Source organism: Micropterus dolomieu, linkage group LG22 (assembly GCF_021292245.1).
Source record: "Micropterus dolomieu isolate WLL.071019.BEF.003 ecotype Adirondacks linkage group LG22, ASM2129224v1, whole genome shotgun sequence".
NCBI classification, from domain to species: Eukaryota; Metazoa; Chordata; class Actinopteri; order Centrarchiformes; family Centrarchidae; genus Micropterus; species Micropterus dolomieu.
Window position 1 is genome coordinate 19,919,709 of NC_060171.1, and position 16,854 is coordinate 19,936,562.

At 39.0% G+C, this 16,854-nt stretch overlaps 4 protein-coding genes across 4 annotated transcripts in view; 3 read left to right on the plus strand and 1 right to left on the minus strand.

Moving 5' to 3' along the window:
• Window positions 1-9,264, plus strand: part of chkb (choline kinase beta) — a 14,272-nt gene extending 5,008 nt beyond the window's left edge. Inside the window, exons 4-11 of the mRNA XM_046036833.1 lie at window positions 1,330-1,463; window positions 1,552-1,656; window positions 3,362-3,420; window positions 4,815-4,902; window positions 5,033-5,141; window positions 5,958-6,058; window positions 7,517-7,598; window positions 7,743-9,264. Of these exons, the coding sequence (XP_045892789.1) occupies window positions 1,330-1,463; window positions 1,552-1,656; window positions 3,362-3,420; window positions 4,815-4,902; window positions 5,033-5,141; window positions 5,958-6,058; window positions 7,517-7,598; window positions 7,743-7,799 (735 nt within the window). The 3' untranslated portion in view covers window positions 7,800-9,264. The remainder of the gene's footprint in view (window positions 1-1,329; window positions 1,464-1,551; window positions 1,657-3,361; window positions 3,421-4,814; window positions 4,903-5,032; window positions 5,142-5,957; window positions 6,059-7,516; window positions 7,599-7,742) is intronic.
• Window positions 1-16,854, minus strand: part of LOC123961427 (zona pellucida sperm-binding protein 3-like) — a gene marked incomplete in the record, with an annotated part of 791,580 nt that overhangs the window by 13,036 nt on the left and 761,690 nt on the right.
• Window positions 10,277-13,469, plus strand: LOC123961611 (kelch domain-containing protein 7A). The gene is made up of 7 exons (XM_046037112.1): window positions 10,277-10,405; window positions 10,538-10,722; window positions 11,356-11,707; window positions 11,839-11,984; window positions 12,134-12,288; window positions 12,453-12,610; window positions 12,685-13,469. Exons 1-7 carry the CDS (start codon window positions 10,277-10,279, stop codon window positions 12,868-12,870), a joined length of 1,311 nt encoding a protein of 436 aa, XP_045893068.1. The 3' UTR covers window positions 12,871-13,469.
• The window catches only part of cpt1b (carnitine palmitoyltransferase 1B (muscle)), an 11,228-nt gene continuing 8,170 nt past the window's right edge, over window positions 13,797-16,854 (plus strand). Inside the window, exons 1-5 of the mRNA XM_046036821.1 lie at window positions 13,797-13,919; window positions 14,987-15,139; window positions 15,306-15,445; window positions 15,631-15,802; window positions 16,016-16,117. Coding sequence (XP_045892777.1) covers window positions 14,999-15,139; window positions 15,306-15,445; window positions 15,631-15,802; window positions 16,016-16,117 — 555 coding nt within the window. The 5' untranslated portion in view covers window positions 13,797-13,919; window positions 14,987-14,998. The remainder of the gene's footprint in view (window positions 13,920-14,986; window positions 15,140-15,305; window positions 15,446-15,630; window positions 15,803-16,015; window positions 16,118-16,854) is intronic.

Consider the following 16,854-nt stretch of genomic DNA (forward strand, 5'->3'; position numbering starts at 1 on the left):
TGGATTTTACTGGAAGCCAATGCAAAGAAGCTAAAACAGGAGAAATGTGATCTCTCTTCCTGGTTCCTGTCAGAACACGTGCTGCAGCATTCTGGATCAGCTGAAGAGTCTTAATGGACTTTTTCGAGCAGCCTGATAATAAGGAATTGCAGTAATCCAGCCTAGAAGTAACAAATGCATGGACTAGTTTTTCTGCATCATTTTTAGACAGGATGTTCCTGATTTTCGCAATATTACGTAGGTGAAAAAAGGCGGTCCTTGAAATTTGCTTAATGTGAGACTTAAACGACATGTCCTGATCAAAGATAACTCCAAGATTCCTCACAGTGGTGCTGGAGGCCAGGGCGATGCCATCCAGGGAAACTATATCTTTAGATAATGCGTCACGGAGGTGCTTAGGCCCCAGAGCAATAACTTGAGTTTTATCTGAGTTTAACATGAGAAAATTACGGGTCATCCAGGTTTTAACATCCTGAAGGCACATTTGAAGTTTAGCTAACTGATGAGTTTCATCTGGCTTGATCGATAGATATAACTGAGTATCATCTGCATAACAATGAAAGCTTATGGAATGTTTCCTGATAATATTGCCTAAAGGAAGCATATATAAAGTGAAGAGGATTGGTCCGAGGATTCCTAGCAAAAGTTATATTGGGATACAAAATACAAACTGGGATCCAGAGAATGTCTAGTATACTAGAGCTTATACTGTTCATTAAGCCTTACAAAGAAGTGTTGCATCAAAGAATGCACTGTAACTTGAGCTAAAGTTAACAGGAACGGGGTTTTTTTGAATAATGTAATTTAATATTATAACTAAGTTACTGGAAAAATCCTTTTTATAAAATAAAGAACTGTAAGTTATTGAAAACATTACATTATATACTAAACAAGACATTTTGAAAGCTTGAACATTGCCTTTGTCTCTTTTGTCCTGGATTGAATGTGGCCCTCTGACAAAACAACTGGCCCCAGTCTGGCCCCCTCAATAAAATTGGTCTAGAACCGCCTCTGCTGCTTCCCACTGCGGTCATCTTCAGCCATTGTGCATTCATGACTTCTGTGTGTGGAAATAATGCGACACATGTCCTTGACCTTCATCATGTTTATTGTGTAAAGCATCCAGGGTCATGTGTAGACTCTTTTGAAAACATTTTTTTTGCGGTGTGACTACAAGATAATAATTGCTCCTTTGAAAAATTTTACAATACTATTTAGTTGTAAATGTAAAACAGTCTTTTTTGTGGAGATTTAAAGGTCCTAAGTGTGCTTACTTAACCTAGAAGCATTTGCAGTAGTAGTCATGTCTCTGTGTCTTTGTTTTCTCAGAATACTCGCATGCGCACAGATCAACTTTCAGATCCAGCCATCTCAGCTGAAATTGCTACCAAGTTGGCATGTTTTCATGAAATGGTTATGCCATTTAACAAAGAGCCTAAGTGGCTGTTTGGGACCATTGACCGGTAAGGACACCCTGATATAACTTTCTTTCTTCTACTAGAACGGTCTGTTTTTTAATACTTTAAATGTACTGTACTTTTTCTCCTTTAGTTACATGGGTCAAGTGATGAAGCTTAATTTTGTACGTGAAGCACATGTGAAGAAGTACAAGAAGCTGATGAAGTTCGACCTGCCTGCTGAGCTGGACAGCCTCTAGTGAGTTGTGGCACAGGCCTCAAATGGCCAAATCTTGTACATTTCTTGGAGGGACTTTATACATGTGGTATACATAAAGCCTTAATGTTGTGGTAGGTAGGGTTAAGGAAAAAGCCTCTAGCATCCCCGCTCCCCTCCTTCCAGTACCCACAAGTGTCAGTGAGAGACTGTGCAAAGCTTTCCACTCTGTTTCAAAATGGCTTTGAAACAAGTAGCAGAACTCTGATGCAATCACTATTGTCTAAGCCAAGTGCCAACTCCATGTTGTTTAGTCAGCGCCGTCTCATATTACCTACTGTGATCTCCATCTAGACTTTAGGCAGAGTTGCAGTTTAGCCTGTACAACTACTCCTATTTAAGGGCTCCCACCAAAAACCTCAAGAATGGACAATTAACCATCATGTTCCAGATGGTGAGAGGAATGCGGGAGAGCAATAAAACGGTTAAATGGTGTGTGTGCAGACCTACTTGTTTGCTGTTGAGGGTACAAAGTAAACCTGTCAGCATGGGGAGTCTCAAACCCAATATCAGACAGCAAATGTGTATTGATTATGTGTTACATGATTAAGTTTATAATGGCTATAGTTGCTTCCAGTCTAATGGCTGACCTTTGTCCCAGTCCTTCCACGACTTCACTGCTGAGTCCTCCTGGCTGTCTGACCTCAATAGCCAATAGAGAATTAGCCCAGTATTTATTGTCTTTATCTATGAACACATTTGTTATCTTGTGGATATGTACCAGGCTCACAAGACTGACATAAAATGTAACAGCCAATACACAGAAATCCTCTGGCCTGCTGCAGTCATCTGAAGTCCTCAATCTCATCTGTGTTGATAATCTTTTGCTTAAGATATAAGAACTTAAGGTACTATGTTCTTAGGCTGCTGCAGGCAGTTCAGTCAGAATGACATCTAGGTTGAGATTTTTTTTCTTTCCACATTCAGGAATTATCCCCTCAGTATATTCAAGATTTCAGTTATATACTCAAGCCTCTAGAGAGTTGAACACTCGTTTTGACAATTAAGCAATGAGCAATTCTGGATCATACAATCATACACACTATAAACATATTGGATAATCTGACTGGGTTTATACATAAATGCGTTGAATGGCTTGGTATATACCCATGATACCTCCATACTTTAAATGCCTGATGTCCAGTACAAATAATCAAACCAAAATATGGATAGTTGAATATGAATCAGTAAAACTTTTAAAAAACTATTTGCATAGCACAAGTCATAAATCGAATGCAAGTGCTGAATATGAAATAATTTAAATAAGCATTACTTTAAAAACATTTAAATGAATAAAATAAAACTAAGAACTAATAGTACTAAAAGTAAAATAAGAAATAACATTAATAAATACAGTGAGGTGTCTATCTCTATGTATTGTTCCATGTATGTTGTCCGAGGGGTGGATTTCAAATGAATGTGATTCATTGCTTGCGGTGGAGAGTTAACATGAAATGTTTGGGTCTCATTGCCTTAGTGTAGCCTTGCCTTTATGAGCTCTTCACTTTTATATTTTATAACTCAACCGAATGTCTTTTCTTTGGGCTTAATTTCTCATAAATGACGAGTAGTAGTAATAATAATAATGTGCGAGTTCCACTGCCTGCAACACTGACGAGCTCTTTCTCTCCTCTCCCTTTTTCTTTCTTCACCTACTCTGTTCATCTGGCTCTTGTCTCCACCACAGTGCGTTGCTGGCAGCGACTCCATCGCCCGTGGTGTTCTGCCACAATGACGTCCAGGAAGGTAAAAACTTATCCTGTCCTCTTATTGCCCCCTAATCCTCACACCTCTAATATGTGCTGACACTATGGCTTCACTGTCACATTGCCTAGTAGAGTATTATAAAGATGGTTAGGGTGTGGTTATTAAACAGCCCAATTACCAGATTCTTATGTGTCGGGGGAGTAAAAAGACTTTCAAAAAATATAACAAAGAAATGCTGCTGAAACAAATTGTCTACCTAGCTTTATTGCCTAGCTTTAATAGGTACAGCTCACGCCTCTGAAGTAGATGAGGTGGCAGAGATTTAGGTTTCTAATGAATGGGACTGTCTCACAAAACAGACCACCACCTTAGATACCGGCAACATTATGCCGGTATGTAATCAAGATTACACCAATGTATATCTCATGTGCATTATTACGGGGCAATAACAGTCTCCGCTTCCTCTGAGAAGCCCTCCGCAAGATGTTAAAAGCTGACCATGTAAATTAGATTGTACAGTGCATGGACTAATGCAATTATACATGACTTTTTTTTTTTTTTTTTGGTAGCAACATCATATATCAATAGTTCGTCCTGCTCTCAAAATATTTGCATCGGCCATTAAAAAACCCATATTGGTCGACTACTAATTTCCACATACTTTTGTGCATTTAGTGTTATTTATGAGACACTTCTCAAATACTGAGCATATATATGTATTCTACATTAGTTCTTTTTATTGTGAAAATGTGAGTCCAGAAGTATAGTGGTAGCTGAAGAAGTTGTTAGACAATAAATACCCCACACATGGGCACACACATATAAACACACATGGATCACTCTCGTTTTGTAGTCAAGGCCACCCAAACCAAGACCAAGTCATGATCAAGACCAGAGTGTGTTGAGACCGAGACAAGACCAAGACTTTGAGGGGTTGAGACCGAGACCAAGACCAAAGGAGGGTGAGACAGAGTCAAGACCAGGACCAGTGCCGCACACATGATAAAATGTGGAACATGTAAATCATAGGCACTTCTCAAATTGATCTGAAGAATCCACATTCCCACAAAACCACCCACATACAAACACTGAGAGCTGAAATCAATGTAACCATCTTTATTCAACACTCCTCCATGGTTTACCATCCACCTAACAAAGTACAATTGTTTTGTGCAAACGTAAGGTTTTCCTGTTTGATTGCATATATCATATATGTCACATGTCATTTTTGATCTGAAACTCAAGACCTTCAAAAAATGGTCTTGAGACCAAGACCAATCTTGAGTACTACAACACTAAACCAGTCATCATACCACAAATGTGTAGCGACCAGTTTGAATAGTTCAGATACTTGTCACTATGACAGAATACCACTTTGTTATGCAAAGTGATCCTGTGGTCCGAACCTTTTCGTCCTCGTTTTGCCACTACAGGTAACATTCTGATGCTGGAAGACCGGGACCACACCTCAACAGACAGACTCATGCTGATAGACTTTGAGTACAGCAGTTACAATTACAGGTAATATGTGAACTCTTAATACATTTAGTGTAAAGGGATTGATTTAGTTTTTAGCAAATCCAATGAGTCATTTATTTAAAAATTAGTTTGGGATCCTTTTGCATTAATATGAATATTTTCTTTTATGCAGGGGTTTTGACTTTGGGAACCATTTCTGTGAGTGGATGTATGACTATACCTATAACCAGTGGCCCTTCTTCAAAGCCACACCGGAGAACTATCCCACCAGAGAGCAGCAGGCAAGTCTCAAAACCTTACAGCTAAATGAAAACTGTCCAAATTCTTGCTCTTAGAGCCTCACAAGAATCAAATTTAAACTGAATGACTTAAATACTAATATAGTTTACTCTTATGCTTGGGATAGAATTGCAAAACTCCTTTGTAATGGTAAAATGTTATTATAAGACACCTCAAATGAAATATTTACAGAGAAATATTTATAAAGTCAAACCTTGCACCTTGCAACAGTTTAAACTTAGTTTAGTTTAATCCTAAGTGTATGCTATAGATTAGAGAAAAGATCAGATAGTGTGGAGTGGAGGTCAGCTGTTTATTGAAAGACAACTTGCAGTTAAAAGCATTCAGTGCATTAGACAAACATGGTATTGAGGTTTTAGGATCAATGATTTTAACTTTAAAAAACTATACAAATGTTCCCAATTTTAAACTCTACTATTTGGATATAGTTAATTAAATAGTGTTGTACTCGCTTCTCCCTTGAAGCTCCGACAGATACTTTATACTACAGTGCTGATGTTTGAACCCAAGATCGAAGGTAACCTCCAAAGGGAATAGATGTTTGAAGTGTTGTGGTTACACAGTACCATCTAGTGGTAAAACTTGAGTTTAAGAGAGGGCTGCATCAGATGCTGTTGCACATGTGCACAATCCAATCAATGGAACTGTTAATTAACTTTTTCCCCTTACAGGACCCTGCCGTCAGATATGTCTTCTTGTGGGGTTTATTATTTAAATCATATTTTCCCTTTAATAAATCACCAACAAGTGATCATTTTACTACATTTATTAAACAATAATTTAGCTTTTTTTCCCAGCTTCATTTTATCAGGGGCTATTTGGCAGAACAGAGAAGATACTCCAACATTACCATTGACCAGACACAAGTTGAAGAGGACATGATAATTGAAGCCAACAGGTAACACTTGGTGTTATAACAACAGCGGTGAATCTGTATAATTAAATGTTATAGCAGAATCACCAATGTCCTGGGGTCTGCACTACGAAGCAAGTTCAGCATACAGAGGATATCTTTTCGTTATCTGGATTGACTAACCCTGACAATCGCGATCAGGATAAGCAGTGACACAACGCTGGTTATAAACTCGGTACATCAACCCAGGGTTTCCCAATCCAGCCATAAGCACAATCACATAAATGAGGCAGTGTCTGCAGCATATGAACAGTTCTAAACATAAACAAGTCTACTGGCAGCAGAGTGTCATATTTTACAAACGAAGCGCAACCTATAATATTAGACAAATACAATGAAGTTAAACAAGGCATGCAAACTCTTCACCTTTCGGCGAAATTCACTGTTTTGAAACCAAAATGGGTCACCTACCTGAATTGTGCAGAAAATACTTAAGTTTCTTTTTGGCCAAGTTTTCCGTTCTTATATTTTAAGATTTTCAATTGTCACCTGCCATCTAAGTGTTTAATGCTCACAATTTTCTGAGGGAGGCCCCCAAGACCCCCCAACTCATTCCAGCATTGATGATTTCAACAAAGTAGTTTTAAAATATCATCACATCTTGTTCTCGCGACACCAGTATCCTCTCTTGAGCTAAGTGTATCGTCACACCCCTAATCTGAGCCCTTATGTCCCCACTTCTTTTCAACACAAAGTGATGAATTTGCACGTCGTTACATTTCTCTTGTTGCAGTAGAAGATTGCAAGTTATCTATACAAACATGTAAGCTTAAACAGACCCCTCTTATACTGTCTCTGTATGTTTAATTGCTTGCGTATCCTTATCACCTTTTTTTTACCCCTGACCAGTTTGCATGCCTGTGAACACATAATCCAGGCTAAAAGCAACACAACAGCAGCTGCCGCATGCAGGAAAACAAAAAATCTATATGACTGACTGTATGAATGCCTAAGTTAACAGGCTTATAAATGTGTTGCATTGATGTATTATTATGGCGTTATGACAATTTTAGCCTTATTCTTACAGCTTGACTGTTGTGTTTCGACACTGGCGCGAAACCCTCAGGCACTGGACTGGAAGTAGTTGTTCAAGAATCACTTCAAAAATGTTCCAAACATTGTACGAACAAAATGAAAAAGCATTCATACCCTTAAAAAAATGCTCAAATAATAAGCAAATTGATATTAGGCTATTCTTAATTTGAGTACCAAACTATATACCCATAATATTCAGCCCAACATAGGAAAAATGAAACCCATTTATTTTAATGGCCGCGACAGGCTGTGTAAAACGGACTTAAGAGCAAACAAAAAATCTAAAAACATAATTCAAGGTGAAAACCCAGGTGTAACCCTGAAGTGACCTCTCTAATGTCAAATTCTGCTTTGTAGTACAGGCACCTGGTTTTGTTTTGTCATCATCATTTTTGTTTTGATTTGTAGGTATGCATTAGCATCACACTTCCTCTGGGGGCTGTGGTCGATCATTCAAGCAAAGATATCCAAGATTGAGTTTGGATATATGGTAAGGACACATGTTCTTTTTGAGTTTGATACAAACACTGGCTGCATGCTATCTATTTCAATACACACAGTAATGTTTGTTACTCATGTATTTAAGAATAAATATGAGTAAACTCGCCCAATAGTAAACCGTTTTGTTTTGCAGGACTATGCCCAGTGTCGTTTTGAAGCCTACTTCAAGCAAAAAAAGCTCTTCTCCTGATTTCCACCATGTTAATTGGATTGTGATGTATGGTTTATTGGTCCTTTATCATTTACAAGCTAATCTTTCTCTGTTGAGATTCTATGCAGCTCTGCTTATGAAAAGTAGACATTTATATTTGAACACAGTGCAGCCAATAATTTTATTGAAGAATTTTAGAGCAGGTGTAGCTCTATAGCAATGAATGTTGTTGTTTATTCTTTAAGGGACTCAGTCAATGTGATGTTTAGGTATTCTAATGGCTAATGCGGTTTGCCAGAGAATTAATGCCTTAGTCATTTTGTTAAACTTAACCATTAGTCTTGATTTTAGCATGGACATGTTTTGTTTTGTTTTGTTTGTTTTACTTTGCTTAGTGTTTTTAGTCATTCTACCTCATTTCTTTCTTCTCATGTTCATAATTCACAATGGTTATTCTCTAATGGTGGTCCAGTAAATTTAAGTTCAAAGCTTACATACATTCAGCAAATTATTACAAAAGGACATTTTATAGAGATGCACCAATTCCCTTGGCCTATTCTGATTTTCTTTTTTTATTTAAAGTGTGACCTTCCGAATCTGATTATACTTCTTTCTAAGAACTATAATTGACAGCATACACAAACATTTAGTAACTTCTTTTTAATGGAATAAGCGTTTTGCTATTCTTCCTGGGGTCCATTCAATTGCTTGTTCATAATAAAACTCTGACTGTTAAATAACTTCTATATTTCTACACTGCATCAGGTTACAGTATACTATATATTTTATTTGAAAGAATAGGCTACATTACCTTTATTTCTAGTAGATTATTTCTTCTCTCACCATTCTAATCGCGCAAAAAACACAACTCGTGTTTCACCCGCGATTCCGTTTTCACATCATGTGAGGCTGTGACATGAACCATCATGCTGTGAAGCACAGTTGTTGCATCTCTAATATTTTATACAGCATCACTGAAGTCCTAAATACTGTTAATTTAACTAGAACATAGTAGTTTTGGATCAGTCTCTACATTTCTGCTGCACTTGTCCATATTTTAATCTTGCGTCATTTATGTATTATTCAGATCATTTTCTGTTTGTTTTGCCAAGAATCATAACTTGGAACTAACCTGTTAATATTCTTACCTGTGTAACAAAAATGTCTATCTGGCACATGTATGCAACCACATCAACCTGAATTGCCTAAATTAGATCCAACAATAATTTAAGTCTGAGTTAGAAAAGTCACAGTGTGACTTTCCCTTTACCTTATTTGAATGTAGGGGTGTCGATTCTAAATCGAAAAGCAGGATCAGTGAATCTCTTAATATTTCTTTATTTATTATTAATATTTCTCCACCCCAGCTACTTGCAGGAATTGAGGTTTTTTTGTTTTGGTTTTTTTTAAAAAGCATCATTATCCTAGCAGTTTAGTTGTGGTTGGTCCTCTTTGCACTACTAAAAATGAAATTAAAAGCTAATAAACATGTGTTTAGAAACTATGTCAGTGAAATTGTTTTTATTGTCATTAACTATGTATTTGTCTTAAAAGATATTTTAACAAATGTATTGATACATTTTGGGAATTACAAAGTTATTCTCATATTACGGGCACATAACTGCTATGTAACTTGAGTGCCCCATGATGACGTCTAGAGCAGAGTGAAGGAGACCATGTTTCATTCCAGAGGGTTGACTGTTGTCCCACCTCCATGTGCCAAGAATAGACCAGCCAGAAAAGATCGAGAGACACTTTAAATCGACTGGATCTGTTGCAGAAAGATGGGAATTCTGAAGATATAGCCTTGTGGTGCACTGCACTGTTTTCTTTAACATGCTGTTTCTGCCTGCATGTCGTCTTAAATCCTTCATCTTAGCTGCTTCACTGTTTGGCTATAAAAGTGCACGTGACTGCGGGTGCTGTAGCAGGGAAAAGGAGACGAGCCAGTGGAACATGGACTAAACTGACTGGTCTGTCTATTTTCCATTGTAGTGGCTGTTTGGAAGTCTTGTGGATCGCATCTTCAGAGTTTTAACAATCAAATAACATATGGCACAGACAGTATTAAAACTGTTTTAATGGGCTAAACTTAGAACCAAACAAAACTGTCAGTGAGATGAATCCTCTCGGGCAACTTTTTATGATATTCTTTGAGTGGATAAGCTTATGGCTTAAATATGGCCTTAGGAGACTTTGGGGAGTTTTTCCAATAGCCAACAATTTGATAGAGTCCCCAGGTATCACAGATAGAGAATCATGCAAAGCAGACTCAGAAGAGTGGAAAACCAATGAGGCCCTACGTACATATCACCTTGGAGATGGAGATGAATACATGGTTATAGTCCAAACCAGAACATGTGCATTTCATGTAAGTGAAACAACAAAACACAACTGTACAGGTTAATCAGAAGCTAACTGGAGTCCACAGGAATTTTGGTTTAATCATTTTTTAGGTGGACCTCAGGAGACTCTCAGAGTGCAGCGAATACTTCCGCGCCTTGTCCCAGTCCAGAATGAGAGAGACTGCAGAGAGCCTAATTCACCTGGACCATGTCTCCTCCTCCGTCTTCTACAATCTCCTTGAGTTCTTCTTCTATAATAAGTTTAAAGTCCCTCAGGAGGAGTTGGGCACATACATCCAGGTATGCACACTTATATCTCTGTATTTTATTTATACCAATCGACATCTCATGCCGTCCTTTGCATATTCAGTGCTGTAATTCACCACAAAACCAGCATACCACCTCTTTTTTCTTCCCTTTCTCATTTTGGAGGTCAGCAGCTATCTCCTGGCTGAGGCCTTCCTCTCAAAGTGTCTGTCAGTCCTGGAAGAGGAACTCAGCCCAGTTAACTGTTTGTCCTACCTGAGTCTGGCTCAGGAGATCTGCTGTGTGGAGCTGAAGATGACCGGGTTCACCTACTTGAGTAGAAACCTGCTGGAGCTGCATGACCTCATCAAGTATGCAACATTTACGACTACAGTGTGTAAGATATGGCAAGAATTTTAGTTTAAAACATTGAAAAAATTACTATTATGGGCAGAATGTGAAGATGTAACAGTTCTGACGCTACGTCAAATACATCTTTGTATTGTGTTGCAGAGATAAGTTAACATGCTAACCAGCTAGCCCCAGCTTGTGCTGTATTGTAATACCACTTTGTGCCTTAAGAGGCCCCCTGTTGTTCCATCTGAGAGATGTATGCAAGCCACGAGGCTAGATTACACAAGCTGTCTTAATTTTTTTTGTCAAATAAACTCACAAAATGTCACGAAAGGAAATATTGTTACACCAATTGTACTACAGACAGAAAAATACAACTGTACACCTTCTGAATTCAATGGACAAATTGCTTTGTTAACTCATCACCCAGCTCGGTTCTGGCTAACGCCAGTCAGCTGAAGTTATAACCTGAGATGTGATGTGCTGTCCCCTATTTTTTGAAGTATGAATTTGACAGGTGGCAAGTAATCTCAGGTCTTACACATTGTACCTTAACGGTATAATTGCATGAAATGACATGAAATCTTTGAAGTGTAATCAGGATTTGCCAAAGGTTTCTTTCTTGCCCCAAAATCTGACTCATATGTTAGGTGTCTGAATGATGAAGAGAAGAACGAAGTTGTCAACCTGAGGACACAAGGAGACCGACGTCTCTGCAGCCTCAGGAAAGAGAACCTGACTTCTTGGAATGACCCAGAAACGGAACGTGCCCGACATATCTTCACCCTGGAAGGGTCAGAGGAGAGCGGAGACTGGTATCCACTTACAGAGCTACCTTTTAGGGCTGATAAGTGGTGTTTCACTACAGTGGTCCTGTATAACTACCTATACATTATAGGAGGCTACCGGCAGCGTGTGAAGAGAGGCTGGGAGTTCAAGATGGCTTCCTTTAGGTATAATCCCTTTACTCATATGTGGATCACCACAGCTCCTCTGATAAAGGTGAGTCTTCTAGCATGTGAATCAAGCTGATGACCTGTCTGTCTTACCAAAAATAGTACTTGTCTTGCCTTGTCTTCATCAGTCATTTGTATAATACTAACGAAAACTGTCACCATCTGTTGCATCCACAGCACAGAAGGCACTTCAGTGCAGTGGCCTGTGAAGGCTGTATTTACGCTGTGGGAGGCTGGTATTTGGACTCACTTGTGACTCCGGACTCCAGCACGGCTCTCTATACAGCTGTGGAACGCTATGATCCATGGGATGACACATGGAGGTCTGTGCCCTCTTTGTCAGTCTTTCGGCTAGGTTTTTGGATTGATAAATTTAGCTGTTTTTTTTTCTAATTGATATGTTTCTCCTTCCGAAAAGTATCCTTTAAGTATTTGTTGGTGTACTAGTGACTGAATATAATATCTGCATTAGGTTTGTCTCCTCACTGCCACTGACTGACTTCCAGTTCACCATGTCCTTGTCCCATGACGTGCCCCTTGTCACCAGCCTTGGACACTGTCTCTATGTGTTGGGGAGCATCCAGAGGACTGGAGAGAAACTGCTGCTGCAGTACAACACTGTCCAAGGTAAGGCAGACCAGCATAGCCGTGTTTGGCAAGAGGAATGTGTTGGTTTTTTTTTTTTTTTTTTTTACAGCCCAGAAAGCTCTAACCTACAGTTCAGACCATTTCCTAACATGCTATTTTAGCCATATGACAGGTGGTGCTTCTGTGTTCTCTCCATCTATTAGACTCCTGGTCTGAACTGCTTCCCACCCTTACCCGAGCAGATGTAGACCTCCCCACTCTTTACTTCCTGGGTGCCACTGATAGGCTGCTTGTGATTGGTACAAACAACTCAGAGAATGTGGTGACATCATTCTGTGTGCAGTCCCGGAGGTGGGCACAGGTAAGAATCAACAATAAATAGGATCTGAAGCACGAAGACGTCTTGTCTAATATTTTGAACTTTTTTCTTTTTAGGTGCAGAGGGCTGAGAAAGTGGCATTTGCAGGACAAGGGACAGTTGTAGGTGACCAGATCCTGATGCCAAGTATAGAGCACAACACTGTTGCAAGGATGGATCTCCGAACTCTCTCCCTCAGAGCTCTTCCTCCTCTACCCATCTCCACCCGCTATGAAGCTATCTTTTATCTTCACTTCAATTAATGTTATCGTTAGCTTCTTTGCTGTACTGTACATATTTTGTGATTTTTGTGGCTGAATGTAATACTGCTCAAGTCTTTCTCAAGAATAAGGAGATTCACTCCCTGGGTGAATTATCAATGGTGGGTTATGATTATCTCTTGTGTTTAAAATCTCAGTCCTTTAGTTTAAAGTGTGCTTGGTAGACTATGATTAGACTTACACCTAAAGCAATGAGTAACTATAGAAGATAAAGAACTTCAAAACTTGACTTTATCGTAAATTATAATTGCTTTTAACTGTGATTCTGTTTGGACTTTGCTTTTTATTATAGACACTTTTTTTTTTCTAAGAAAATCAACTTGGTGCTGTGTGTGTACCTGTCTATTCTGTATAGTTTCTGCTGTTCTCCCTTGTATGTCAGATTCAATATTTCAATGGGTTTATTTCGTGGTTAATAAAGGTTATTCATGAATAAGGATCTACATGGGGTATCCTGACATGGAAGACAAAGTCCAAGACTGTTTATTTCTTTGTTTGTTGTTTACATTAACGTATATTTTCTAAGCCTTTTATTTTAGGCTAATTCATGCTTGAATCTGCTGATAATATTCTGAGGGTTGTATGCTGTTATACTTATCACACTGTTATATTTTTTATTTTCACAAATAAATACTTCTTGCACTCTCATTCATTGACAAAGAAATGTTAAATCCTAATACAGCACTGCAGCAGAATCAGAGACATAGCAGAGCACATGAGGTTAGGCTCTGTCTATGTTTGGTGTCTTGTTACAAAAAGGAGCCTGTCATAGGTGAGAGAGAAAGAGGCAGAAAGAGGGAGAGAGAGAGAGTGGTGTTGAGAAGGGGGAGGAGAGGTAGGGTTGGAAAGCACAGGATACTACAGTTCTGATCTCACTACCTGAGGAAAGCCAGATGAAGGGCACAGAAGTCACACAGATCACACAAGCCTGAGTACAAAGGAATTTCACTGCCTCACTGCCTCACTGCCTCAAACCAAAGTCACAGCTTTGCTGTGCCTGAGCGGATTACACTGACTCTGGTCCGACAAAGGTAAAGTATGTTCTGCCTTGTATTTGTAATTCTTGTTCAGTTCTGCATGTAGTTGTGTTAGCTGCAGATGTTTTTTATGATAGTAGTGTAAACAGTTTTTTTTTATTAATTAATAATTCATTTGATCTACATAGATAGATTTTCTTAGGGGGAAAATACTACATTATCAAAATCTGTGTGTTTTTTGTTGTGTTCAGTCATGTATGTAAAAAAAAAAAAAAAAAAAAATCAGGTGGAAATCATGAAGGGGAAGTTCAATGACACGGTCAAGTGCTGAAAAATAAATGTTTGCTCTTTGTTCAGTTGTATAGTAAAATGAATTCTGGCCTTCAGCTTGTCCGGAAGATTCTCACAGCATTCTATAATACCAAAGGGTTTAGCATTCATCTCTGTTGGTTGTACTCTGTGTTTATATTTTCATGCCCATCTGAGGCTTGCGCACATGTTCAGCCGGTGCACTGCTATATCTGGCCATTGAACTTTGTCCCACTTGGTGACTGTTCAGTCATATGACATGGAAAAAGAAATCCTAGACCTGTCACCCTGGCCATTACATGGAGTGGTTTGTGAACTCCAAACATTTTTGTCTAGAATTGCCAAGGCCATTGCATATAACAGACAATGACTGACATTTTTTCTTGCTGACATCTGTGAATGGCATATCAGTGGCCTTCCCTGTCACATTATGAGCAAACACTTCAGACAAACTGTAACTTTTCTTAAACTTACTCTTTATGAAAATGGTATATTAGTAAAGTAAATAAATTACAAAAGGAATCTAAAATTGTACATGGCTCTGTGGAAATGGGGGTCTTTGCAGCACTTGGGGAATGTATAGGAATAAGAGTGTGCTATCTCATCTTTAAATATTAGAAGGGCTAACACAAAAGCAAGATTATGACACAGATGAAACTGAAAGCACCTAACACTTTAAAATGACTTGAAAGATGGACCTGAAAATAGATTATTTTATTTTTATTTCAAAATCTAAAATTCTGAAAGACATATTGACCACACAAGCTTTTCTGCTGATGACTTAAAACATTCCACTTTGATTTCCACACCAGTGTTATTCAGAGATGGCTGAGGCACATCAGGCGGTGGGCTTCCAGTTCACAGTGCGCCCAGATGGTGTGGACCTTAAACTGAGCCAAGAGGTCATCAAAACCATCTACCTGTCAGGAGTGACAGCATGGAAGAAGCGAGCCATTCAATTCAAGGTACAAAAATGTGGTGCCACTAAACAAGATCACTAACAAGCTTTCATTAAAGATCTTTTAAGGTATTATAATAGTTATGCATTTTCCTTCACATTGTCTAAACAGAACATAAATGATTAAGATTAATCTTGTGTTAATATTGAATATTGTTGCTTTTCATTTCCAGAATGGTGTATTGGCTGGAGTCTATCCTGCCAGTCCGTCCAGTTGGCTGATAGTTGTGATTGCCATGATGAGTTCCTTGTACATCCGCATAGACCCCTCTCTAGGAATGATTGACACAATCAAGGAAAACCTACCACACAGGTCAGATATCTACTGCAGTGTGTATCATGTCCTTCCTTGTTGTGGTTTAGGTTTTAAGTATTCTAATGGACCTTTAGGTTTGCTTAGATGAGCTATTCATAAGTCAGCTATCTAAAAACTAAATTTTCTGCAGGATTTCATCTGTTATCCTGTTGTTGACAAAGGCTTTTGCCTTTTCTGAGCAGAGACTATATGTCAGTGCAGACCCGAGCGGTGCTGAGTACCATAATTTTTGCCACTGGACTATGGGTGTTCCTCATCTATCTCTTGAGATACACTCTCAAAGCTCTACTCTCCTACCATGGATGGATTTTTGAATCCCATGGAAAAATGAGCACGTCAACCAAAGTGTGGCTGGTACGTTTTTCCTTCTGTCTTTCACTCACTCTGTCTTCTCAATCTTTGTGTTTTGTGCGTCATTAAATTGTCTGGCTGCCAGTACACTATCTTTTTAATCTTCGTGTCCCTAACTAAGTGCAGAGGGTATGGTTGATTCTTGTTAGGATCTGTTATTAAAGTTCATCTTGTATACTGTATTTGTGTTATGTTTTGGGTGTTGTTTGTTACCAGAGCCTGGTGAAGATGTTCTCTGGGCGCAGACCACTGCTCTACAGTTTTCAGGCCTCCTTACCCAGGCTCCCTGTGCCGAGTGTGGATGATACAATTCGCAGGGTTTGTAATTATACAGCATTGACCTTCCATGACCACAAACACACAAGTGAATGTGGCCTGATAGTTTCTTTTAGAAACATGTTAAATACACCTACATGTGGAGTTTGGGGATTTTGGTAACAAACTCTTGTGCACTTTGACAAGTCAGTTTATTGTTATGAAATCCTTGAAACATGTCAAGCTGTGATTGGACTTACTGGGTAAATGCCTGACACGCAGGGGTAGAAGGAATCCAGACTGGTAGAAAACCAACTGTAATCATATCTACACTGCTCAAAAAAATAAAGGGAACACTTGAACAACACAATGTAACTCCAAGTCAATCACACTCCTGTGAAATCAAACTGTCCACTTAGGAAGCAACACTGATTGACAATCAGTTTCACATGCTGTTGTGCAAATGGAATAGACAACAGGTGGAAATTATAGGCAATTAGCAAGACACCCCCAATAAAGGAGTGCTTCTGCAGGTGGTGACCACAGACCACTTCTCAGTTCCTATGCTTCCTGGCTGATGTTTTGGTCACTTTTGAATGCTGGAGGTGCTTTCACTCTAGTGGTAGCATGAGACGGAGTCTACAACCCACACAAGTGGCTCAGGTAGTGCAGCTCATCCAGGATGGCACATCAATGCGAGCTGTGGCAAGAAGGTTTGCTGTGTCTGTCAGCGTAGTGTCCAGAGCATGGAGGCACTACCAGGAGACAGGCCAGTACATCAGGAGACGTGGAGGAGGCCG